Source organism: Hoplias malabaricus, chromosome 3, assembly GCF_029633855.1.
Source record: "Hoplias malabaricus isolate fHopMal1 chromosome 3, fHopMal1.hap1, whole genome shotgun sequence".
Lineage (NCBI taxonomy): Eukaryota > Metazoa > Chordata > Actinopteri > Characiformes > Erythrinidae > Hoplias > Hoplias malabaricus.
The window spans coordinates 11508668-11535525 of NC_089802.1; the positions used below are offsets into that span (position 1 = coordinate 11508668).

A 26858-nucleotide genomic window follows, 5' to 3' on the forward strand; every position below is an offset into this window, starting at 1 on the left:
GACACATTCTGAGGGATATAAAGGAAACATCAGCTCATTTTGATCGCTATAGAAACTAAACCATTATGAGTCACACTATATGTAAGACAATAGTTTTCCAGCTCAGAATTGATTGATTTATTTATTTATTTATTTATACACCTGTTACTCAATCTGAATAAACATCTATGTCGAAGGTAAAAAATGATCATTTTAAAGATGATTGCACTGAATAATAAAAATACAATAGTACCCCGGAAGTCGACATAATCAGAAGTCGACGCCAAATGTCGAGAGAATTTCGACTCGGAGGTCGACCTTAAAACTCGGAACCCGACTCACGCGACTTTTGTAAACAAACGCCGCTCGTGTTGAGTTTAACCGACGCTACTTGGCGTCAGTTTACGGCGTCGTTCCGCAAGGTTGGAAGCTCCTCAATGTCGAGGTAAGTGTTGTTAAATTATAAAAAACTATTTTAATGTGTACAGTATGTAGTGAAACTTTGTCACTATAAAACCTTTATTTTCTCCTTTATTCCAACCTTAACATTTTCCTTTTTCTAGATTCATGCCACTGTTCACTGTTGTTATCTCCATCCAAACAAGGATATGTTTTTGAATATGTTGTTAAAACATTAGCTTTATACAGTATTACTTACCTAAGAGTGTAACTGTTGATCATTTTTGTAGGGAAATGGGGAAAATTATGGTAAAAAAAATTGATGGTCGAGAACCAATTAATCGGTTTTCAGTTATTTCTTATGGGGAAATTCGATTCGGAACTCGACCGCATCAGTTGTCGGCGCGAGTTCCGGAACGGATTACCGTCGACTTCCGGGGCATCACTGTATAATAAATTTTATATTGTGGCCTTTTAGTTTACTACATCGTTTCATCAAAGCAGCTGTTCATCACGGCACGGTGGTGCAGCAGGTAGTGTCGCAGTCAGCAGGGACCTGGAGGTTGTGGGTTCGAATCCCGCTCCGGGTGACTGTCTGTGAGGAGTTGATGTGTTCTTCCCGTGTCTTCGTGGGTTTCCTCCAGGTGCTCCGGTTTCCTCCCACAGTCCAAAAACACACGTTGGTAGGTGGATTGGTGACTCAAAAGTGTCCGTAGGAGTGAGTGAGTGAGTGTGTGTGTGTTGCCCTGTGAAGGACTGGCGCCCCCTCCAGGCTGTATTCCTGCCTTGCGCCCAATGATTCCAGGGAGCACTCACTGCGACCCTGAACTGGATAAGCGCTTACAGGTAATGAATGAATGGACCAATAGAAAAGCTTGGAATCAAAATCTATTTACATTCACATCCATTGAAATTTTTTTTTAAATATATATTTCCTACCAATTTCAAGACCTTATAGAACACACATCATATATATGGCCTCCAGCAGTTCAGTCTGACTGTGCACACTGAAGTGATGATGAGAGTTTCAGCTTTGGATACTTTTGGATTGAGCCAGGTGTCATGCGAATAGGGCAGAGTGTGTTTCCACGTTAAAGGAACAGTGAATCCAATGGATAAATAGATGTTGGAAAGGTGCCGTGTAAATAATAAGATTTACATTTCCAAGTGTTTAGGGTGTACCCTTAAGAAACTTAACTTGGACTTGAGGAATATGAAAAAAAAAAACATTACTTTGAAAGTTAATTTGAAAAGGTGTAATGCTCCTCTGCTGCCACAAGGGTGTAATGAAGGTCATGTTATGATCCTTTTTTGACGGAACCGTAATCCATACAATCAGCTCTGTTCTTTCTCCTCAGATTATCCCTCGTTCAGAAATCCACCTACACCTCCCACTCCCTTCCTCTCTTTTCTCCTCCCTCTTCCTTTCTCTCTCTCTTCCTGACAGGGGTTTACCAACACAGAATAAATCTGGCTTGTTGTTCCTTATCGTTCCAACTGCTGTCCAATTGAATGCCTGTGTGCTTGTAATTCAGTGTTTAGCAGAGCTCTGGTGATTCATGTTGTTCCAAATAGGACCCATCTCTCTCTCTCTCTCTCCCTCCCTCTCTCTCTCTCTCTCTCTCTCTCTCTCTCTCTCTCTCTCTCTCTCTCCCTGCTGTAATCAGGTTAGTGTGGGTGGAGAGATGGAGAAGTGGATTAGTGTAGGTAAAGGAGGCCTGGTAGAAGGAAGAGCAGGAGAGAAAGTGATCTTGCTGTGGCCAGGTTTGAGGAGGGGCTGCTGTGGTGGGCAGGGCTCAATTCCCCCTGTCCCTTAGGTGGAGCCCTAATTGATTTTTCTCTTCTGTGCCATCTGGCTCTGAGTGCAGCATGTTCATGGAGGGAGGAGGGGAAAGAAAAAGATGTAGAGAGAGAGAGAACGAGAGGGGAGATATGGATAGAGACACAGAGGGAGGAGATGGAGTTGTAGAGAGAGAGAGGATAGGGATAGAGAGAAAGGGAGTTCAGAATTTTGCATGGAGCAGAAAAGAGAGAAAAAGGGAGATATGGATAGAGGCACAGAGGGAGGAGATGGAGTTGTAGAGAGAGAGAGAGAGAGAGAGAAAGGGAGATATGGATAGAGACACAGGGAGGAGATGGAGTTGTAGAGAGAGAGAGAGAGAAAAAGGGAGATATGGATAGAGACACAGGGAGGAGATGGAGTTGTAGAGAGAGAGAGAGAGAGAGAGAAAGGGAGATATGGATTGTGAGACCAATATTGAGTGAATCCGAAAATCTGATGTGCAGATGGGCGTTGGGTGTTTACATTGATTTGACTGTTTTTCTGTGTTCTGTGTTGTAGCAGTTGTTGTCAGAGCAAAGGGAAGTGTTAACTGACCCATCTCTGCCCTTCAACCCCTTCTCTGTAGCAAATGGTCAGCACCCATTTATGACTTTTAATGGGCATCAGAGTTGAGTAATCTTTTGACCAGCGCTGACACACACTCTGACACGGACTAATCTGTCGTCACATAGAGGTGATTACATTACCATTGGTAGAGGGTTTGAGTTATGGATCTGAAGGTGTGAGTGGGTAAAATGCTCAAAAAAGAATTAAGAGCCTTTAAACATTACATGGTGGTGCAGCAGGTAGTGTTGCAGTCACACAGCTCCAGGGACCTGGAGGTTGTGGGTTCGATTCCCGCTCCGGGTGACTGTCTGTGAGGAGATGGGTGTGTTCTCCCTGTGTCCGCGTGGGTTTCCTCCGGGTGCTCCGGTTTTCTCCCACAGCCCAAAAAACACACGTTGGTAGGTGGATTGGTGACTCAAAAGTGTCCGTAGGTGTGAATGTGTGTGTCTGTGTTGCCCTGTGAAGGACTGGTGCCCTCTCCAGGGTGTATTCCCGCCTTGTGCCCAATGATTCCATGTAGGCTCTGGACCCACCACAACCCTGAACTGGATAAGGATTACAGATAATGAATGGATGGATGAAACTCTTTAATACCCTAGGCTTATTTTACATTTGAACTCCTGTTGTTTTGTAACTACGAGTTTCCACAGGATTGATGTACAACATCCATTTCCAGAAAAATTGAGACATTTTGTAAAATAAAACCAAGAATCTGTGATTTGTAAATTCTCTTGAAGATTTATTTAACTGACAAAATTACAAAGAAGATTTCAAATGTTGGGAAAAGGGAAAAGTGAAAAATGTATAGAAAAAACAAGTCATGCTTTTGAAGCATTACACTATAAACAGGAGAATATGAAAAGCAAAAGAGTAGCATTAACCAGGCTCAGTCTTTACCAGTAAAAATTGATCTCCTCTCAGCACTGTGTCAAAACTCATTAGAAAATGGTCAAATAGATAAAACAAACATTTTTAATGCAAGATTGCAAAGGGTTCAGGTCTTTTATCACATACCGTACCTAATATTGTGAAATATTTCAGGAAAACTGGAGAAACGCATGTCCATGTATCAATGTATACAATGAATGTGTGTCTGTCAAGCTCTCAGATGGCACTGCTTAAGTTACTGTCATGCTACAGTGTTAAATACAGCTATAGGGCCATATATTTATTGCACTGTGAAAAACATTTGTCACTTAACAATCTGCCACAGCATCAAGAAATGCAACCTGAAACATTACACAAGGATATGGCAAACAATGAATTCTCTGATCCCAATCTAATCGCAGATGGTTCAAATGACCCTAGAAACACACGTTGCTGTTAGAGGAGTCTATGTTTCAGCTTGTTTTCATGAAAAATGTATGTCATGTTTTCGGTGCGGGCAGCACGGTGGTGCAGCAGGTAGTGTCGCAGTCACACGGCTCCAGGGACCTGGAGGTTGTAGGTTCGATTCCCACTCCGGGTGACTGTCTGTGAGGAGTGTGGTGTGTTCTCCCTGTGTCTGTGTGGGTTTCCTCCGGGTGACTGTCTGTGAGGAGTGTGGTGTGTTCTCCCTGTGTCTGCGTGGGTTTCCTCCGGGTGACTGTCTGTGAGGAGTGTGGTGTGTTCTCCCTGTGTCTGCGTGGGTTTCCTCCGGCTGACTGTCTGTGAGGAGTGTGGTGTGTTCTCCCTGTGTCTCTGTGGGTTTCCTCCGGGTGACTGTCTGTGAGGAGTTGGTGTGTTCTCCCTGTGTCTGTGTGGGTTTCCTCCGGGTGACTGTCTGTGAGGAGTGTGGTGTGTTCTCTCTGTGTCTGTGTGGGTTTCCTCCGGGTGACTGTCTGTGAGGAGTGTGGTGTGTTCTCCCTGTGTCTGCGTGGGTTTCCTCCGGGTGACTGTCTGTGAGGAGTATGGTGTGTTCTCCCTGTGTCTGTGTGGGTTTCCTCCGGGTGACTGTCTGTGAGGAGTGTGGTGTGTTCTCTCTGTGTCTGTGTGGGTTTCCTCCGGGTGACTGTCTGTGAGGAGTGTAGTGTGTTCTCCCTGTGTCTGCGTGGGTTTCCTCCGGCTGACTGTCTGTGAGGAGTGTGGTGTGTTCTCCCTGTGTCTCTGTGGGTTTCCTCCGGGTGACTGTCTGTGAGGAGTGTGGTGTGTTCTCCCTGTGTCTGTGTGGGTTTCCTCCGGGTGACTGTCTGTGAGGAGTGTGGTGTGTTCTCCCTGTGTCTGTGTGGGTTTCCTCCGGGTGACTGTCTGTGAGGAGTGTGGTGTGTTCTCCCTGTGTCTGTGTGGGTTTCCTCCGGGTGCTCCGGTTTCCTCCCACAGTCCAAAAACACACGTTGGTAGGTGGATTGGCGACTCAAAAGTGTCCGTATGTGTGTGAGGGTGTATTCCTGCCTTGCGCCCAATGATTCCAGGTAGGCTCTGGACCCACCGTGACGCTGAACTGGATAAGCGCTTACAGATAATGAATGAATGAATGAATGAATGAATGAATATTTTCGGTGCTAATGATGAACGTGATCATCCAGACTGTTATCTGTGATTGGTGCAAAAGCCAGTACTTCTCATGTTAGGCGGCTGTACCAGTGACCATTGCATTGGTGACATTGGTGAGATATTTTTATAGATGTGGAGGCAAACATTGGGTTTTAGAGGGACATGTGCTGCCATCAGTATGATATCTTTTGCAAGGCTATTTCAGCCAGACATGCTAGGCCTCTCTTGTATATTCAACAACATGTCTTCATAGAAAACGTGTGTGTCTGTGTGTGTTTTACTGACCTGCCTGAGATCCACATCTGTCTCCTATGGCACATCATCAAGAAGAGAATCAGGTAACGGCAACTATATTAATCTGTTAATGAGATGAAACCTTTATCAAGCGACAATGTGCAAAATTCTCACTTACAAAACTGTACCATTTAAGATTCCTCAGTAAAACATTGTTATTAAAAGTAAAGGTGTTGTAACACGGTGGAAAACAAGCCTTAGTCCAAATGTGTTTGGGGAAAACATTGGATTTTTTCTCGGTGCATTGGTCACTTTAATAAAGCTTCAAGAGAACGAAGAAATCACATGTTATTAATACTATTATTAAGTTAAAAAAAAAAAAGTCTCTGGAAATGGGGCGGGGGACAGTTGCAATGGGCACCACTCCTCAGCTGTGTTTTCACTGTCGAATGAAGAACTGGTAATTTCATGGGTTTCAGTGTGATGCAGCACATTAGAGCACCTCAAGACTGTGTCTGGAAGAGGAAGGTGTCCTGAAACATGCTTTAAATTCGCATTTGATTGAATTAGACCTCTGCAAGGGAGGGAGCAGAGAAAGAGAGGGAAAGGGTGGGGCGTAGGCTGTGGAGCACTGGAAATGTGTTCTCTGGAGATGAGATGGATTTGCATTGTTGATCATCCTTCATCAGTAACAGACTTCACTAATGTTTATGCATCTGAATGCAATCAAACCTTAGTAGCAATGTTCCATTCTGATAAAATTAGAATCCGTTTTTACAACAAATGGTGGAAATTAATTACAATTAAATTCATTCATTATCTGTAACCCCTTATCCAGTTCAGGGTCGCGGTGGGTCCAGAGCCTACCTGGAATCATTGGGCGCAAGGCGGGAATACACCCTGGAGGGGGCGCCAGTCCTTCACAGGGCAACACACACACTCACACATTCACACACACCTACGGACACTTTTTGAGTCCACCTACCAACGTGTGTTTTTGGACTGTGGGAGGAAACCCACACAGACACAGGGAGAACACACCAACTCCTCACAGACAGTCATCCGGAGTGGGACTAGAACCCACAACCTCCTTCATTTGAGTAGAAATGTATCAGTGCTGTGTAAGACAGAGGGGGTTATATCTGAATAAACAGCAGCAGTTCTGATAGAGTTACTGACAGCAGGAGCGGAAACGCCATTGATCACAAACCACACGAACCAATCAGTATTCCAGCATCTTATTATTCTCTTTCTCGCTTACTCACTCTTACTGTTCCTGTTCAGGTAAATGAGGCTGGTATGTACATGTAGGTAATTGTGTGTGTGTGTGTGTGTGTGCATGCTTTCTCTACATTTCCCAGGGGATGCTCTGCTTTGTATCTGCTTCCTCTCTTGGCCTCAGTTGCATATTTACCGGCCTTTCTTCATCAAAGGCCCATTGTACAGTCTACACACACGTACTCACATACATATGGCAATGTGCCTGACTTAACGTTGATTAAAATATAGGGGCAATATTAGTAATATTGGTAAAATATAGATCTTTAAAATATGATCAACACGTTCACACACTGAAAACAACGTTCAACAATGGCTCAGACATCTACAAACACAAACTCTCAGGGGAGAGCTAGTTCTTTCAGCTCACACACACACAGCAGCAGCACGTCATCCAGCGTTTAGACGTACACCATCAGAGAGAAGAGGCTGGGGTAGCATCGTTTACAGACTTTTCATCAGATTATAGATCTGTGCTCCAGTGCATTACTAATTCATGCTCTCTGGCCCATACGCCAAGCTGATACCCAATCCTGATCAATGCCAGTAACCTTAGGGGTTCTTCTCAAGGTCAGGCCACCTCTTATTCTCTTTCACATCTTCATTTTTCTAAGGGTCCCACTCTGAATCTTATTTGTGGGAAGGCTGTTATTTCCTTTATATCTTTCATGTCTCAGAAAAAATATTGTTGAAGGCATTATACGAGTGCAGGACTGAGAGAGCTACACCTGAGTGTACATCGCCCTTAAGGCCACTTTATAAGCTTTTTATAACAAATGACATAACCCTGCGTTAACATTTAAAAAAAGGCTTATTCCAGAAGGTGATGTTTGTGATAATAACTTATTGGCATAAGACTTTTACGTAGGTTTATGTCACTTGTGATGAGCAGTTTAGGTATGTGTCATTCATTCATTCATTATCTGTAAGCACTTATCCAGTTCAGTGTCGCGGTGGGTCCAGAGCCTACCTGGAATCATTTGGTGCAAGGAAAGAACACATCCTGGAGGGGGTGCCAGTCCTTCACAGGGCAACACACACATTCACTCACACCTACGGACACTTTTGAGTCGCCAATCCACCTACCAACGTGTGTTTTTGGACTGTGGGAGGAAACCGGAGCACCCGGAGGAAACCCACGCGGACACAGGGAGAACACACCAAACTCCTCACAGACAGTCACGCGGAGCGGGAATCGAACCCACAACCTCCAGGTCCCTGCTGCGCCAGGTATGTGTCATGTACTCATTAACTCTTTCAGTAAAGGACAAGAGTTTAAAGCTTTGTGAACGATTCCAGTCCAGAGCAGTTCATGTTCAATTCTGGATGTATTTTATTGTGAGATGGGGAGTCATAAAAAAACAAACAAACAAAAAACTATCTATAAAAAATACATAACCATAGATTAAAACAAGGACATATAAAACAAGTTGTGGCCTTGACGTAGACGAATGAAGAACACATTGGCACAAAATTAAACGTAAGAGTCGACATCCACATTTTGGCTTGGTAAAAAGGGCAGCACAGTTTCATGGTTAAGGACAATCCTTCAGTACAACAGCAAAGACTCATGCGTGTAAAGCATACAATTCCTTTATCAATGTTCAGTAGCCTCAAAGTCTAGTGGGGAAGAGACAGTAACATGAGAACGGGCAACATGAGAAGATAAAGGTCCAATACTTCATTGGGCGGTCTCTCTCTCTCTCTCACTTTTTTTTTTTTTTTAATTTTCTTATTTTTTCAAATAATTGAAAATTTGAAAATAATACTCTTTTTGCTTTAAAACACTTTGAAATGCTAGAGTTTCTTCCCCAGCTTTGTATTCATTTATCTTCGAAATTATTCTTCATACTAAAATATATTATTGTATTAATACAAACTACAATATTGTACACTACATTGTGTAATAAATAACCATAAAGAAAAATATAAAAATAAGACACATAAATATAAAAGGTCTCTAAAACTAAACAAAAGTTATACTGGTGAAAGTGGTGGTGTGGGGTGTGGGGGGGAGGGGGGAATAATACTGCCATGACTGCAAACAAACAATACACAATGTTTCACTGAAAAACAAACAAATAAACAAACAGAAGCAACAAAAATGTAATACTGACTGTTATAAAAGTAGAAAAAAAACCTACAGGTGAAGGTTATCGTGGGTTCATATTTGCTTATGTTTGTTACCTGAAGAAAAAGTGTGTGTGTGTGTGCAGCTAATGAGAAAAACAAGTGCACCAAACAAGGGGAAAAGATAAACACTTCAAGGCCAGTAAAGAAGAAACGTTCTGTTGCTGATTGATTGCTTTTTTTGAACTGATGAACTTTGTTGAACTGATGAATGAATGTCTTTAGAAAAGAGGCAGTCTTGTCCTCAGGTGAGGACTAGTGGTTCAGGTGCAGGGGTTTTAGGTTTGCTACCACATGTAAAAACTTTAAAGACAGCGCCAGCCCACAGGTCAACATGCTGCCCAGTGACAGAGTCCACAGCACTGTCCAATGGCACTTCATCATGCATGCTTTTGCATAAGGGGAGGGTGGGGGCTCACAGACAGAAAGGTGAACTCTTGAGTTCTGTGAAACCTCATGCCCCAAAATCTGGGGATTTTCTCAGAATCATTAGTTTCATTTTGGAGTTAATAACGTGATTAGGATCCTGCCACCCACCCGAACCCGTGTAGATCTTTTTTTTTTTTTTCTTTTCTAAATATATTTAGTTTGTATTTTTATATATTTAAGGCTCACAGACCACTTCTAAACGAAAAGAGAAACATGTTGAGCTAGTGCAGGCTAGCATGGAATAAGGGTTAGCGCTAGAGTGCTAATACTGAAAGGTAGACATTAAACAACGCAAGGCCCACAGAAGTGATCCATCGGTAAACTGGGAGCATGGTAGTGCACAGGATTTTTTTTTTCTCCTTCAAATGCAATAAAATACTGAGTTTTGTTCATTGGCAATAAAAACATATAGAAATCTCTCTCCCAACTGTACAACTTTTTAAGGTTTAAACAAGAGTGACAAAAAATTAGTAACACTGATAAAAAGAAATTGACCCAAGGTGTTTTAGTAATAAACCATTATTAGCTAAAACATGTCTGTCTAGCTTTCAGTCCATATATGCATGAAGGGTTTTGTTTTTTTTGTTAAACTTGTATCTTTACAAACCACCGACACTGAAAACCATCCGTATGTGTAAAAGCAACTAGTTTTTGTTGTTGTTGTTTTTTTAAATCAGGCACAACAGGGGGTTTTATACACAGTAGTGGGCTAAAATGCAGCGTCAGCGCTCCAGCGCTCCTCCTCCTCCTCTTCCTCTCTTCATTACTGCACAGTCAATACTCTGGAAGAGACGGCATCTGCAGTCTTTTGTTCCTTCAGATTAGTAACACTTGTAAAATGACGTAGCAAATGATAAGGGCAACAAAAGCCCTGATGTTTTTTTTTGTTTTCATTTCACATCTCCATTTTCACTGGATGTCTTTTCTTCATTTACACCGTTCACCTTCATGAGTTCTCCTTCCTCCTCTCCTTCCTCCATCCCTCCTGCCTCCTCTACCTCATTCTCCTGCATGTCCATTGGCTCTGTGTTTTCCGTTTGTTCTTCCGCTCTTTCCTTTCCCTCCTCCCCCTCATCCTCACAATCCTGCATCACCACAACTTTCACCATCTCTCCATCTCTGTCTTCTTCTCCTTGTTCTCCTTCTAGTGTTTCCATCTTTTCTTGTCCTTCATTTCCCCTCACCATTTCCTCCTCCTCCTCCTCCTCCTCCTCTTCATCCTCTCCTCCTTCCTCTCCAATCCTGACAACTTGGATCTCGTCCTCATCCAGCACGCTGCCAGACCCCATCTCCTCTTCCTCCTCCTCGTCCTCCTCGCTCTCCTCGTCCTCCCTGGCACTGCTTCCTCTCTCATCTGAGTCCAGTTGCGATGGGGGTGATGGAGCGGTGTTCTCGGGCGGAGGCTGCTCTTCGCTGTGCTGCTCCTCTTCCTCGGTGCTCTGGATCAGGCTCTGTCCGTGAGGCTCTTTCTTGCAGTATGAATAGCGGTGGTTCATGTGCTGAGAGTAAGAGCCTGAGTGAGAAAAGCGTTTTCCACACTTGTCGCACTGATACGGCTTCTCTCCTGAGTGCAGGCGCAAGTGCTCGATCAGGTGATGCTTGTGTTTGAAGGCTTTGCTGCAGATTCCGCATTCGTGAGGCCTCTTACCTACGGAAACAGACAGGGACAGATCACAGCATGGTTTGATTTCTCTTTCACATGTCAGTCTGTGTATGGGTTTTAATGCATCCCTTTGTGTTTGTGTGTGGTGTGTGTATGTCTCTTAGATCCCTTAATTCAGTGGTTCCCAAAGTGCTGGGGAGCTATTGCAGCGGGGCACAGCAAGGCAAATGTGTTACGCAGGTTTGAGCACTGCTTGTGTACATGTGTCAGTATGGAGTGGGGGATGAAAGGGGGTGCGAAAATATTCTCATTTGCAAAAGGGGGGCACGGCAGAAAAAGTTTGGGAACCACTGCCTTCATTGATTAACTGACACTGAACTGATAAAATGAGCAGTTAATAATTTCTTTTAATTATAGGACCTTATTAATTGTTTTTTTTTTTAAAAAAACAGCAGTTAATTGAATAATTTAATAAATATAAATATTAAAACTGTTCCAGTGTTTACGGTTAACACTTTATCAGCACCAGGGAAGTGTGGTAATCACACTGCTGCGGCAGATGGAGATTAAGGGTCAATATACAGACATTCTTATGACTCTAACCTTAAAACTCTTGGATTGTATCAACATTATTTGGCCCGTGCTCCACAAAAAGGAGAAAAAACCGAGCACGGATTTGGCCGAGCCGAATGAACCATCATGAAGTTTTTGTACAACATGGAAACAATGAGATTTGAGGTCCAGTGCATAATATTCAGTGCCAGCCCAGTATCCAGTGCCTCATCTACATATATTTAAAATGAAGCACATGTTATTCCTGTAGCTGTTTCAGAAGTGAGCCAGTGAAAAGATGGAAGCCTGAGGCTCATGAGACAATGACTGTGTTTGTAGGTAGAGCTTGGTGTTGAACCGAGAGTGTACTGCTGCAACGTCTGACTACACTTTGTGGTTTAAAATGACAATGACTGGAAAATGTGACATAAACAAAACCTATTAGGTTTATTTAAGATGGTAAACTGATGTGACTGTGTAGAGATTGCCTTAAACAATCTAAAACAGCACCTGAAACGATGGCTACTGGAAGCCTGTGCTAACATTTCTCCTGCTGTGTTGCTATCAGTGTGTGAAGAGTGGGAGAAGAGGGTTGCATTGACAATCCAACACAATGGGCAGCACTTTGAACACATTTTATAAGTGATCAGAAACTTGTAAATAACTTGTGAAAGAATAAAGTTACGTTTCTTAGTTAAGTTACTGCACACCATTGTTTTTCTTGTGAAATTCCCAATAAGTTTGATGTGTCACATGACCCTCTGAAAAAACAAAAGTTGGATCCAAAATGGCCGACTTCAAAATGGCCGCCATGGTCACCACCCATCTTGAAAAGTCCCCCCCCCTCCCTCTCATATACTAATGTGCCACAAACAGGAAGTTAATATCACCAGCCATTCCCATTTTATTAAGGTGTATCCATATAATGTATTTAATGCATTATTGTGGTGCAGTAGTTGCTTTATCTCCATTCCATCAAATCTGTTTATCCACAGTTATAGACTTTTAGTTGATCTCTTTCTCTGTGGGTGGCGGCACGGTGGAGTAGTCGCAGTCACACAGCTCCAGGGGCCTGGAGGTTGTGGGTTCGATTCCTGCTCCAGGTGACTGTCTGTGAGGAGTTGGTGTATTCTCCCCGTGTCCGCGTGGGTTTCCACCGGGTGCTCCGGTTTCCTCCCACAGTCCAAAAACACACGTCGGTAGGTGGATTGGTGACTCAAAAGTGTCCGTAGGTGTGAATGTGTGTGTGTGTGTTGCCCTGTGAAGGACTGGCGCCCCCTCCAGGGTGTATTCCCGCCTTGTGCTCAATGATTCCAGGTAGGCTCTGGACCCACCGTGACCCTGAACTGGATAAGCGCTTGCAGATAATGAATGAATGAATGAATGTTTTTTGAATGAATTAGATCTGATAAAAATGAGCGAGCAGTACAGGTGTAAGGCAGGTGTACCTAATACAGTAGACAGTGAATGTAGGTAGTTATGTACAAATAAAATACATTCGGGGCATATCTATAATCCCACGTCCTGTTTGTGTGTGCGCGTGCACCCTACCACAGTACATTTATTTTCCCCTTTAGCTCTATTGAGTAATTATCACAGGATTACCGCCCCCATTACATGCTGTGAAACTTACAGAGATGAGTGTTTATGTGAGGAGAAATATGAGCTTTTCAGAGCTCGTTACACAAGCAGTTTAAAAGCCACCGTACACAGCCCGAGCTTATGAAGCTCCTCAGTGACAAATACCTCTGTATTAATCTCCACAGCGCTCCGTAAGCCTGCCTTTCCCAACCCGCGCACACACAGCTTCAAAGGATTAAGTGCTACGTGTCATTATGTATCCATGGATAATAAAACCAAACAATGAATCAAAATAAGCAACAGAGGGTGAGACAGCGCTGCTGCACCGTGGGCTGGATGTAAGAGTTTTATAAACTGTGGCTTTGGAGGGAAGGATAAGAAAGTACAAGCTCATGGTTCAAGGCACAGTGATGTCATTTGGATGTAGGCAGCTAGCTTTTGGCTTTGAATCTGAATAGAAAGAAAGAAAGGGAGAGAGGTGAACAGCTTTTTGGCTTGGATAAGATCTTATAACTCCCAGAGCGAGCAAGAGTGTAAATTACTAACAGAGTTCTGATGTAACAGCCTAGGTTCCATGTTAAAAGGTAATGCTTTTGGCCAGCAAATGACAAGGGAAAAATAACTCACCGCACCCTAAACACATGTAACAGTATTTGGAAATGTGAATTCCACCCTGTTAAATGTGCAATAGGTAATAATGGTGCAATTTAAATTGCTCTGTCATAATTTCCCCTTTCATTTTTCCTCATAATTCAGTGGAGGCCCAGCAGCTAACTGGTGAGGGAACGTCTCAGCCAGGCTGAAATCGGGGGCTGGTTAATATTGGTGTGTGTGTGTGTGTGTGCATGAAGAATACCTGTGTGTTCATATTTATGTCGAAGAAGCGAGCTACTCTTCTGGAAGATTTTGTCACACAGGTCACACGCGTACAGGCCGTTTTCAGTCTTCTTCATCTTCTTCCTCACTGGACCAGAGTCGGAGTCTGTCTGCTCCTCCACAACGGAAGCCACCTCCGAACAGTTCTCCTGCTTCTCTTCCTACACACAAACGCATTAGGTTTTGATATATTGCTAAGCTAATACAGTATTACACGAGGTCCACGCTGAAGGACCAAGTCCATCACATCAAATGAAAGACACCACCGCTGGCTTGCACTGTGCCGTATGATGAGGAGAGGGAGTGAGGCTGACTGTGCTCTGAGGACTCTTTGAGGGCTCTTGTATTCATTTTTATCTCATATGCATTTACTGATGAATGGAACAATATACATTTAGTAAAAACGAAACTAAATAATACAAATTAAATAAAAACGAAAAATGTAGATTGATGGTCCTCAAACCAGCCCCATGACTGGAGCACATTGTTATTCCCAAGTGACTATCAAAACAACCCTGAGGACCACTTTGGAGAATCACTGGATCATTTATTAATGGCTAATGAATAACATTCATGCTTGTTCTTGAAATCACCATATATCACCCTCATGTTTCTAAAAGTGTGCGTTCTCACCTTGATGCCGTTGACCTGCAGAATCGTCTTCTGCTGTGTGTCACCTCCTGCTGGGCTGGAGGCTGTAGTGGTGTAGGAGTAGGCCAGCTGTGGGATCAGGATGGTCTGTTTAGTGGTGGTAAGGGCGCGAAGACACTGCCCCTGGCCTTGATCAGCAATAGCCACTAGTGTGGGCAGTTGAGTGGTCACAATGTTTATAGGATTGGCACTTGTTTGGCTGGCATACACGGCAGCACCTGCAATGCCAAGCGCTTCCTTCTTTGTGCAAGTCAAGTTCAGCGGCTCATCCTGAGCCGAGTAAACAGTGTTAGCGTGAGTGCCAGCTGCATTAGCTGAGGCTGCAGATTTAGGCAGAGACAAATCGAGGGGTCCCTCGCCTTCCTCCGCAGTCCGGGCTGGGACAGGCCCGTCTGCAGACAAGTTTAGTGGTGAAGGAGACGCTGGGCCACTTTCTGTCCCATTGGGTCCAGCTGTAGCGCCCTCTGCTGGGCTTTGAAGTTCCTTCTCCTGCCCTTCAGAGTTGTTTTCCTCGCTGTGTTCCAGGGAAGATTTGAGGATTTCCTCTGGTGTCGCTTCAGCATCTTCACCAGAATTCTGCTCGTCCTGTGGTGCAGGAGTAGACGGTTCCACAGGAATTTGCCCAGATTGCATCTTCTCAAACCACTTTCTGACCACCTCTGTAGGAAGGCTGACCGACTCTGAGATCTTGGCCAGCTCCTCCTTAGTGGGCTCAGCATTTAAGGCAAAGTAAGCCTTTAGCAGTGACAGGAGGTTTTTCAGTGGGGGCTGCCCTGGACATGGTCCGTTATCCGCATCAGACTTCTCTTCCGGGTGAATCCCGTTGATATGCTGTCCTTCTTTACCACAGTGATTGGATGTTGCATTGTTGCCCTTCTCTTGCTGCTTGTCCTCACCCACAGTGATGGTGGTCTTGTCCTTGTATATCTTGCTTTTCACTGTCAAGTCCTCAGGCAGTTTCTCTGCCTTGCACGCGTCAGTGCTCTTCCCCACCGGCTCTTTCTTCAAGTTCTGCAAAGCCACCTGAGCCTGCGAAGGATCCAGGCTGTAGTTAATAATGATTTTGGCCGTTCCATCCTGGTCCACTATTGGAAGACTAATGGCTTGGATAACTTGTTGTGGAGCCTGGGCTATAGCCACTCTCCCAGGGCCTGTCGGCTGACCTTTGGTCTGGACGTTCTCCAGCACATGCCTAATCACGTTGCCGTCCACTGCCACCTTCAGCACATTCTGCAGGTCACCCAGGTTGATGCTTATGGGTGAGACTAAGCCCACGGTAGGAAGAACCACAGCCTGCACTGCCCCTTGCAGGGGGGCTGCAGCTCCACCCTGGAAGACTCCGTTAACTCCAGCAGCAGCTGGCGCCGCCACCACCACAGGCTTGTATTCATAGTCCAGCGGCTCAGACTTGATCTGCGTGAGGGGGAGCTGCTCCTGCAGGGGTTTGCTGTGGTCCAGTTTGTCTCTGAGTTGGATTCGGGCAGTGACGGGAGACGAGGGCAAGGATGGGGAAGGGCACTGAGGGGTTTTGGCACTACCCGTCGAAGGCCGTGGACGACCGTTGACTGAGATGAGGCCGATGCATTTTTTGCTGCTTATGTGGGAACTGTAGGAGCCGGAGTGGGAAAAGCGCTTCTTACAATTAGAGCACTCATATGGCTTCTCTCCTGTAGGAAAAACACAGACACATTCCGTTACGAGAAACAAGAAGCACATTTCTCTTTTAGAAGCATATATTTTCAAATTTTGACGGTCCCTGATCAAATTAAATGTTGAATTCACAGTGGAAAATGGACAAATGCATCCTTTACAGACAACACATTTCTGTACATTTACCTTGGGGTTAACCCTCCACTAAGAAAATTCACACATGTAATTTGACCAGGGGACATTTTTGCAAGCAATATCTGATCTTTTACTTAAAGTCTAATCAGAAAACCATTGTATCTATCCACATTTTTGCAATTATAATGTGATAATACTTTAATTTACAACATTTTAGCACCTGGCCAAATGCTGATAGTATCTTAACTGGATCGAGTGCAGGGAAAAACAACCCCCGCCCGACCCCCCGACCCAACTTTACCTCAAAGACTAAATACAGTCCCTGACATTTCATAAAAATTGAAGCCTTATGCACTCTGTGTTTATACTTATGAAGCAATACTGTGTTTGTTATGAAAGTGACATCGAAGGCTAAACATTAATTCTAATTAGTATAGTAATTCATATATCTAATAATAGTTAAATAAAAGTAAATAAAGGAGGCATTCCAATAGAGGCCTGATTTTTGTTATCTACGTAAATGAAAAGCTGTACACTCAGGTCCAATACAGAGCCAAAATAAACACAATCAAGCTTTATACCTCTGAGAGTTAGCCAGAAATTACATCTGCAGGAATTTGATAGAGAATACAGATGTTGAATTACCTTATTAACAGAAACAAAGTACACACACAGACAGAGTGCACTCACCGCTGTGGATGCGCAGGTGTTCTTTCAGGTGGTGTTTGTATTTGAAGGCTTTGCCACATTCAGTGCACTTAAACTTACGGTTTCCTCCTCCCCCTGTTTGGGTTACATGCCGCTACACAAGAAAAAGAAAATGACAGTAATAAAAAAAAAGTGCAGGTTATTTCTACACTGTGTGTGTGTGTGTGTGTGTGTGTGTGTGTGTGTGTGTGCATTTATATAAATTCCTGTAAACTTAGAGAGCTCAATATATAAGAAAAAAGCACATACTGTGATGTGTATAATGACATGAAGAATTCATATATTCTCTGAAAACGGCAATATTACAAAGGTATATAACACTTTTTTGAATGCTTTTTCAAAACGTTTTCAATATATTTTCTCAAAAAAATATGAATCAGTTAATTAAAGGTTCTGATGAACTTGAACAGAACAAACACAAAAATGCAAAAATTACATAAAATACATACATAAATAATGTAGATATAAGAGTAAATAATGTATATAAATGAAAATTAACTGCACATCTAGTTTTAGGATTAAGACCCAGATAAGTAACAGGTGAAGGGGTTTCATTCTTGCTGTAGATTACCTGGTCTCTGTCTGCTTTGTGTGCGGTCATGTGTCGGTCAAGCTGTGTGCGGTAGGCGAAGGTGTAGCTGCAGATTGAGCAGCTGAAATTATCCTCACTCTTCTCATGTCTGTACTTTATATGCTCCTTCAGAGACGTGTAGCGCTTATAGCCGCGAGAACAGTACGGACAGGTGAGGAGCTGAGAGAAAGCATCGGGTGTGCCTGAGAGAGAGAGAGAGAGAGAGAGAGAGAGAGAGAGAGAGAGAGAGAGAGAGAGAGAGAGAGGTGGGTTGGGTACGGAGAGGTAAATACAAGGACAGATGTAGAAGTATATAGATGAAGGCTGGTGTATGTTTAAGCTCATCTGTCTCACACTCACACACAAATAACACACTCTACTTCTGTGATACCATGAAACAGATGAAAAGAAAGTGCTGATTACAGAGACAATCTCATGAGTACGACACGGACATAACACAGCCCACAATCTTTTGGTATAATTCGTATCACTGCATGTAATGTGCACAATAAAATGCAGCGAAACACTTGAGTAACCCTGAACCCACTTTGTTGCTAACAGAGATGTGTGAATGTATTAGAGAGTGTAAGTGTGTGTTTGTGTGTCTGTGTGTTATTGCACTCGTTTTGATGACACTGGTTCTGAGGAGTGCGAGCTGAAGTAGGAGAACATGTGAACTTCAATCACACACTGTAATATGGAGAGGCCTTTGATGTGCTACAGCACAACTCAACAAATTTCTCCATCCACACATCTTCAGCACAATATCAGAGATGAGGAGCGAAGAAATGAAAAGCAAAAAAAAGAATAGAAAGAAACGGCAGTGTGATAATCAAAAACAACACCACCTGCAACGAGGTGAATAATTACATGGTTGAACAATGAGCGGCAGAGGAAAGCACTCTTTCAGCCTGGTTAAAAAAAAGCAGCTGTCAACATGTGGAAATGAGTGACAGACCTAAGAAGATTGTTAATAAATGAATAAAGTTACAGTATTCAAAGCAAGGGAACAGTGCCATCTTGGCTTTAATGAGGGTTATTATGGGTATACACTGCAGTCCTCATCTCAGCTTTATAAAATTCATTGTATGATTCTGCAACAGATTATAAAATTGCCCGTACCATGTGAAATATTCTTATATATGTTTATACACATGACAATACATTTCAATTGAATTCTGATTATTAATAATTGCTGAATATTTTGTACACATTGTCCATTCTTACTGAGCTCTCACCCTGTTCTTCAATGATCAGGGCCCCCAAAGCACCACCACAGAGCAGGTATTATTTAGGTCAGGGGTGGGCAATCTTATCCGCAAAGGGCTGGTGTGGCTGCTGGATTTAAGTCCATTCAGGCTCAAGCACACCTGATTTCACTCCTTTAATTAGTTGGCTTGCGTAAAACAAATGATCATGTGACCTCCTGGTTGGTTGGAACAAAAACCAGCAGCCACACTGGCCCTTTGCGGATAAGATTGCCCACCCCTGATTTAGGTGATGGGTCCTTCTCAGTGCTGCAGTGACACCGACGCGGTGGAAGTTGGTACAAGTGGATCAGACACAGCAGTGCTGCAGGAGTTTTAAACATTGTGTCCACTCACGGTCCTCTTCAATAGATACATCTACCTCATTGGTCCACCTTGTACTACAGTCAGAGAGTTTCTGCACAGTTTGTGTTGGTTGTCCTCTAGTTTTTCAGGAGACACTGTTGGCTGAATATTCTTAAATGGTGGAGTATTCTGTGGGTGGAGAACAGCAGCAACACTGAGGGTTTTAAAAACTCCAGCAGCCCTGCTGTGTCTGATCCTCTTGTGCCAGCACAACACACCACCACATCAGTGTGGAGCCCTAGTGTGCTGCTGTGTGGTTAGTACAGCTGCGAGAATGGCCAATAAGTGTAGAAACAAGGAACTGGTTTGAAGAAGAACTATTTTCTTATTTCTTTACTAATGAGTTTTTAATTAAAAACATTTATTTTTTATAGGATATTGATGAAATTTGATCCACTGTAATTTACTGGTGATTTGTGCTAATAATAATATAATTTAAAGGGTCAGCCCATAAAGAATAAAAAATGTAAAACCTGCTACCTGTGGTAAATATGTCTGCTCACCTCCTACATTCATTCATTCATTATCTGTAACCCTTATCCAGTTCAGAGTCGCTGTGGGTCCAAAGCCTACCTGGAATCATTGAGCGCAAGGCAGGAATACACCCTGGAGGGGGCGCCAGTCCTTCACAGGGCAACACACACACTCACGGACAGTTTTTGAGTCACCAATCCACCTACCAACGTGTGTTTTTGGACTGTGGGAGAAAACCGGAGCACCTGAAGGAAACCCACGCAGACACAGGGAGAACACACCAACTCCTCACAGATAGTCACCTGGAGCGGGAATCGAACCCACAACCTCCAGGTCCCTGGAGCTGTGTGACTGCGACACTACCTGCTCCGCACACCATGCCGCCCCTCACCTCCTACACTGGAGCCAAAACACTAGCTAGAGAGAGATGAGCTAGCTGCAAGTAATACCACGGAGTTTCCTTTCATAATTTATGGTACAGTCAGAGATTTTGCACATCAGACACATTTTCACAGCTGTTTCCGCATGCTTTAGGCATGGGGCAGTGTGCATGTAGCGTCCCCTGTCTGGCATAGTATGATGCTCTGTAATATTAGCGGAACATTACACAGAGTTTGTAGTACAGGGCTAGCAGTCTGGGCACTGTCCAGTACAAATGTTGACATTTGCATTCACACATAGAAATGTCTGGAAACTCTTCGTTGATCTTATTTTTATCCCTTATTTTAATATCAGTTTAACTGGTGCTCCACTTTAATGATAGGCTATAACTGTACTTCCAGATTTTTTGTCAACAGAGCGCTCAACTGCTGAAAAGCATATCTGCCAAAGGAAATTCATATAAAACATTTGCATTCACTTGCAGTGGCCTTCACAGGGGCACTAAGACTGAAACCTGCACACCTGGGCAACAGTTCCATCTAACTTTCACACAGGTAACATATTACCTGTTAACAGGTAATGTATTAAACTTCTCCCTTGGTCAGGTGAAAGGCTCCCACAACACACCCACACAGACAGAAACACATACACACTCGTGAGGAACGTGAGAAAGTCTCTCAGGTGTGAGAGATTTGCTCAGGTGCAATTTTTCAGTGTCTGTTCAAACAGGTGAATGAAGGGGAAAATTTCAAAGGCAAAGGTGTACTGTGTGAATGGTTGTGTATATAATACCATAATCAATATGTTAGTTAATGTTGAGGTCTATAAAGGAGTCATTATTATAAAAGAAAAGTAGAGTCTCGTATCTATCTACTGTTACAAATATTCACCTCTGATATAAGGAAAGAACTTCATTACACGGAGGCTGCGACACTGCCAACACCAGCAGATCAACATAAAAGCATTTTATGTCATTTTAATATTTTTTCTGGTTGTTTATGCGTATTATGTACCATTCTCATCGTGGCCACTGGTCTCGGGTGTGCCCTGGCGAGGTTCGTCTTCTGGTGCCTCTGGAAATATGACTGCTGTGTCACTCTGTTGGAGCATTTCCTCAACCAGAGCATCCCTACTCCTCTCATCCTCTTCTGACAAGCACTCTTCTTTTACTGCAACACACATTCACACATCAGAAGGATGAACAAGGGCACCATGTAGGTTTAGAACTTATTCGTTATATAAAAATAAATGATTTTCAGCCTGGGAACATAAAACATATGTTTTCTACAGATCATGAAAAGCAGTGTAATGAGGTGTTGATGTTTAACAAAGATGCTTGGACCCATCTCAGGGACTCTCCCACAGTAAGATTTTGGTGTATTAATTCCAGCCCTAATCAAACACACCTGATCCAGCTAATCAAGGTCTTCAAGAGCAGCAGCCTGACAGAAGCAGGTGTGTTTCATTAGAATGGGAACTGAACTCTGCAAGACCATAAATATCTAGGAATATATAATGGGAACTCAGCTGAGTCCATTGAGAGCTTCAGATTCAACAGCTATTGGTCCTGACCACCCACCTGATTTAACTAATTAGGTTTCCATTCTTGTTGGAAAGGAGATATAATTAGTGAAGTCAGGTGGAGTTCTGCACAGTTGGAACTACAGCTGCACCATTTGGGCCAAACACTAGTATTGTTATTATACTGCTACATATTGTTATGTGAATTACAATACTGTATATTACAACACTATAATGAACAAGTAGTGGGTTCTGCTTTGGGAATGATGTTTACTATTTAGATGCTTGCTGAATTACATCAACAATATTATTGTTATTCACTGTAATTCTTTTCTACCTGGCCATTTGATGCTACTTGTATCTGTATTGTTTTCTCAAAAGGTGTAATCACATGTGTTTACAAGGGGTTGTCCCAAATGGCCTGGCCCTTAACCCATGAGACTGTAGGCCACTGGTCACCAACTCTTCTCCTACATATCTTCCTTCCTGGAATTTTCACTTCTAACAAACCTCATTCAGTTAATCAAGAACTTCTAAAGGCTGTACTCAGAGGTATCAGTTGGGGTTGATTACGGCTGAAGCTAATACTTACAGAAGGGTATATTTCCAGTAGTAGTGTGTATGGCCACTGATTTATGATGTTTTATTTCTTATTTTGCTGTCTAAGTGGGTGCTCACTAGCTCCCTCTATGCCCCCTCTGTATAGTCTCCAGCAAGGAACTCAACTATTCAGACTTAAAAGTGGCCTCTTACCCAGAATTCCTTCAGATGCAAGAAAGGACCAATGAGTGTGAATGTTTTTTACAGCTCTCTGAGAAACAGGGCAGAGTCGAAAATATTCAAATGTAAGAATGCATTTGTGTAGTGATGTAGCTTTGGTGTATAGATGTAATCTGAAATGCAGTACTGTATATAGTCCGACAAGTACGAACCCTGCCCTCTTTATGTATTTAGTCTTATAGGTTTATACATAGAAGACATCAACAAGGTGAGCACTTTGAGGAGGACTGCAGGGCTCAAGACTCTAGAACAACACCTCAATATCAGAAGTCTGATTTAAATGGGGCTTCTGTGCATTTATATCTACATTTTTATATAAACTAACCCTTTCTAAATGATCCAAATCTAATTATACTCTTCATAATACATGCAATAAAATACACTGTGATTAGTTATTAGTCTCAATGTACTTTCAAGCCTTCTGCAATGGTTGTACTGCAACAGCAAATGTAGCAATAATGATTAATTAACAATAAGTATTGTAAAACCATAGCTGGAACAAACATCTATAATTAATGTGGCAAAACACTAGGGCAGTTCAGAGTTCCCCATGGATTTTATTATATATCTCTTCTAGTACTGACACAATTGAACATTTTATACTACTGCATGAAAGTACAATGGATTCGTATATCAGCTTCTTCTGCATCCGTTTTGTTTTTAGCTTTGCTTTATAAGTGCCTTGGGCTGAGATAAAGCTATTGCTTAAGCCAAGACTAACTCTCTTTGGAGGGGGATTGGGGCAATCTATCCACCAATTATATTCATCCCTCTAATCCTCTGTGTTTTCTTTTCATTCAGTTCCCCACACACAATGCAGGAAATGGCTCATTATAGGTTTTCTTATGAACTTCAGGTGCATGTCGTTACTCTCTTAGTCAAAGGCTTGGGTGCTCAGTGAGGGCCTGCTTCACTTAAGGGTTTTCTATCCACATCTTTCATTTCAAAGATTTTACAATGCACAAAAACATGAAAAAAATTCAGAAAATCCTAAACATTGCTTAGAAATCACAGAAAATGTTACTCTTGGGTGAGATCAAAAACTTGGAAATAAACGTCTCAACAGCAGTAAAACACAACCTATGACTCAATGTGTAATAGTAAAGGGTATGCCACAAACACAGTGCCTTTAGCATTCTGAAAATACTGTTCAAGAGGGTATATATGAATATATACACAGCCAAAGTGGAGAGTCTGTTAGTGAGCAACACTAAATGTAACAGATGTTCTTCAAACAGGTTAATACAATATAAGCGCTCGCATACATAAAGAGACATAGTACAGTTTCCAACAAACTACATAGAAATGCATTACCCGTGAGCAAGGCTTTACAGATAGAAAATGAAATGCACTGTTCTAAGAGCTTGTAAGGTTTAGATGGACATAACTCTAATATTATTATCATAATATCAGAATCACACAGGCAAATGAACAACCAGAAGACATTTACTCTCAATTGCATATTTAGCTCACTTATGAAGCAAACAAAACAATTTAATCCTAAATAACAAATTCAATCTCTAGATTTCCCAATTTGCCTTAATGCGCAAACTGTGCTCAACCTCCTGTAAAACGAACAGCTTAATTGAAGCACTGCATTCGACTTCTTTATCGCACACTAACGAAGGATTGGCTCTACTAACGAGGGCAAATGAGGAAATGAAGGCTCTGGGAAAAAAGCAAGCCCCGGGGCCACACACACACACAGAGAGAGACACACGTACATACCTCTGCCTGAGCTGTGCACTTTCTCATGCGTGCACACTCAAAATGAGTCCGCAATGTCAGCAATTACAACTAATGGCATTCGTTCGCAACTCAAAACAACATTCGGAACACCTGAGGACATTTGTGCATTTGTGTGTCAGAACGATTTACAAAGATGAAGGTTTGGGTGGGGGTGGGTCGGAGGGGGTTGAGGTAAACAAATTGAGCAAAATAAATCTCTTTTTTTTGCCTCTCCCTCTCTCTTCAGATAACTCTTCCTTTGTCAGCTATGCTGATTCCATGGAGGACAGCTGATGTTCAGTGGCAGGGTTTGCAGTGTGTAAATTAATGTTCCAGAAATAAAGAAGAATGCCAGCAATCCCTAAAGGCTTACAGTGTGAAAAGAAGGATTTACAGATACAACAAAATTCAGATTTTTCACGTTAGATACTACATATGAATAGCATAAACATGACAGCAACACGTAATCCATATCAGACACATGCCACCTGGCAGACATATCAAGACCCAACTAAATGGTTTAGATTAGGCTCAGATGAAACACTAAAAAGAAAAATGAGCAAATGCCATATTGTTTTGATTACTGCTGGTACGTGTTTGACATAGTGATACGTCACACTAGTTTGTGGTGTGAAACTTTTTCTTCTAGTACAGGGAGGGAAAAATACAGGAGGTCCTCGGGTTACGTCAGTCCCGAGTTATGATGTTTCGTGGTTACGACACATCTCCCATTTACTGTATAAAGCCTTGTTTCGACTTAAGTGGTTTTGTGTTGTAAACGTGGTAACGCGAACTTCGTGTTTGGTGTGCGCGGCGGAAGAATACACGGTTTCGCGGCTCGGGACCGAGGAGGATAGGTGTTAGGATAGGTGCGTACAGTATGTTATTTACGTACACTATGTAGGTATCCCAGTAAACAAGGAACGTCCCTGGATGTTCAAAATAGATCTAAATGTAGTCTGCCCGTCAAGGACATATTTTAGACGTCAATGGACGTCCAAAATTAATCTTAATAAGTTAGTTAAGTGGTGACCAATCAATAACGTCAGTGGACGTCCAAAACGCGTTTTATACAAGTAATGTATTTCGGGACCAATTAATAACGTCAATGGACGTCCAAAATACGTCTAATATTCGTCTTTTCAACGTCTGTGTTTGGACGTCTTTTCAACTTTCATTTTCAACCTTAAGAGAACGTTGATTAGACGGCCGTCATTACGTTATTTCAACGTTGAATCAACGGCTAATTGTTTACTGGGATTTTCCAACGGAAAATCGGTTTACGACGCGACGTAGGAACGGATCGACGTCGTAAGTCGAGGACCCCCTGTAAATATGCGAGTATGTAAATTAGTATTACTTCTGCTACCGTTAAACAAAAGTAACTTACATGAAAAATTCAGATTACCCACTTCGATTATTTTAGCATAGAGACAACAACATTTCCTAGCATCAAACATCATGGTAAATAAACATCAGGATTTGGTGACTGCTAGCTATAGAGATTTTAGCATCACCAGAGATCTAACAAAAATATGAACATGTAACCAGCATCTAAAACCTTTGCTGCAACCACTGACTGCACTCTGTACACACCTCTAATGGGACAGCCAGTAAGAGGCATGGTCATCAAAATACAAAAGCAACAGAAAATGTCATAACGAAATTGTTTTATACTTTGAACGGTTGTTTTCAAAAGGAGCCCAGTTGTATCTTATGCCTCAGAATATTAGACAGGTTTTGATTAAAAAATATACATCATATTGACCTTGTTTAAGGCTTGGATCCCTTTCCCAAAAGCAGCCTAAAAGATTTAACATTAATGGTGTTTGTGCCGTGGAGTAAAGGAGCTAAAATTCACAGCAGTTTCTCTTTCTCTCTCTGGGCCGTGCTCTCCTTTAACACACACCTATGACATCACTGCGCGCCCCGCAGTGGGCTGACCACACCAGCGGTAGGACTAGAAAGAGAAGGATGAATGCTGCTTAAGAATGGATTATATTCCTTCTTTTTAAAAAGTGAGGGAGGAGGTAGAGAGTGTAGCAGCTGTTGGAACTCCTCTGTGTAATCCTCAGCTGTTCTGTCCAGCTCCTATTTACAGCACCTACCAGCCCTGAGCCCCGCCACAATACTCTGCTGAAACCCATTTCATCAACCACAAGACCTTATGAGGGAGAAGATGAAAGACTGGATATTACAGCAGCCCAGGCCTGACGCCACACACAAACAGGAAATCTCTGACCAGGTCTCCAGCATCAACTGAACAACTAGAGCGAACTGGGACAGTTACAGCTTGCGGTTTAGTGGAAGGTGGTTTAAAAGCTGAAGTAAAACACACAAGACACTTCCTCCTAGGGCTGAACCATTTGTGGAACATGTCTCATTGCTTATTGCGTCACATGATGTCAGCAGGTTTTGGTTACTGCTGATTTTTCTAAATGTTCTACAGGCTGTTAACAATTGTGTGTAATTGACTTGTTCAGAAAACACAGTTGAGGATGAAGACTTATAAAAAATTATCGTTTTTTCTTTTGTTTTTACGTTTTGAAACTTGCAAATTATGACTTAAGGGAATGGTACGGCGCGGCACGGTGGCACAGCAGGTAGTGTCGCAGTCACACAGCTCCAGGGGCCTGGAGGTTGTGGGTTCGATTCCCGCTCCGGGTGACTGTCTGTGAGGAGTTGGTGTGTTCTCGTGTCCGTGTGGGTTTCCTCCGGGTGCTC

At 42.7% G+C, this 26858-nt stretch overlaps 1 protein-coding gene across 3 annotated transcripts in view; it reads right to left on the reverse strand.

The window, feature by feature from the left end:
- Positions 1-7946: 7946 nt before the first annotated feature.
- Positions 7947-26858, reverse strand: part of zeb1b (zinc finger E-box binding homeobox 1b) — an 83850-nt gene continuing 64938 nt past the window's right edge. For all 3 annotated transcript variants that reach the window (XM_066664426.1, XM_066664427.1, XM_066664428.1), the window contains 6 exons: positions 21119-21274; positions 17638-17840; positions 17049-17160; positions 14556-16240; positions 13903-14083; positions 7947-10958 (listed from right to left, as the gene is read on the reverse strand). In XM_066664426.1, coding sequence (XP_066520523.1) covers positions 10201-10958; positions 13903-14083; positions 14556-16240; positions 17049-17160; positions 17638-17840; positions 21119-21274 — 3095 coding nt within the window. In that variant the 3' untranslated portion in view covers positions 7947-10200. The remainder of the gene's footprint in view (positions 10959-13902; positions 14084-14555; positions 16241-17048; positions 17161-17637; positions 17841-21118; positions 21275-26858) is intronic.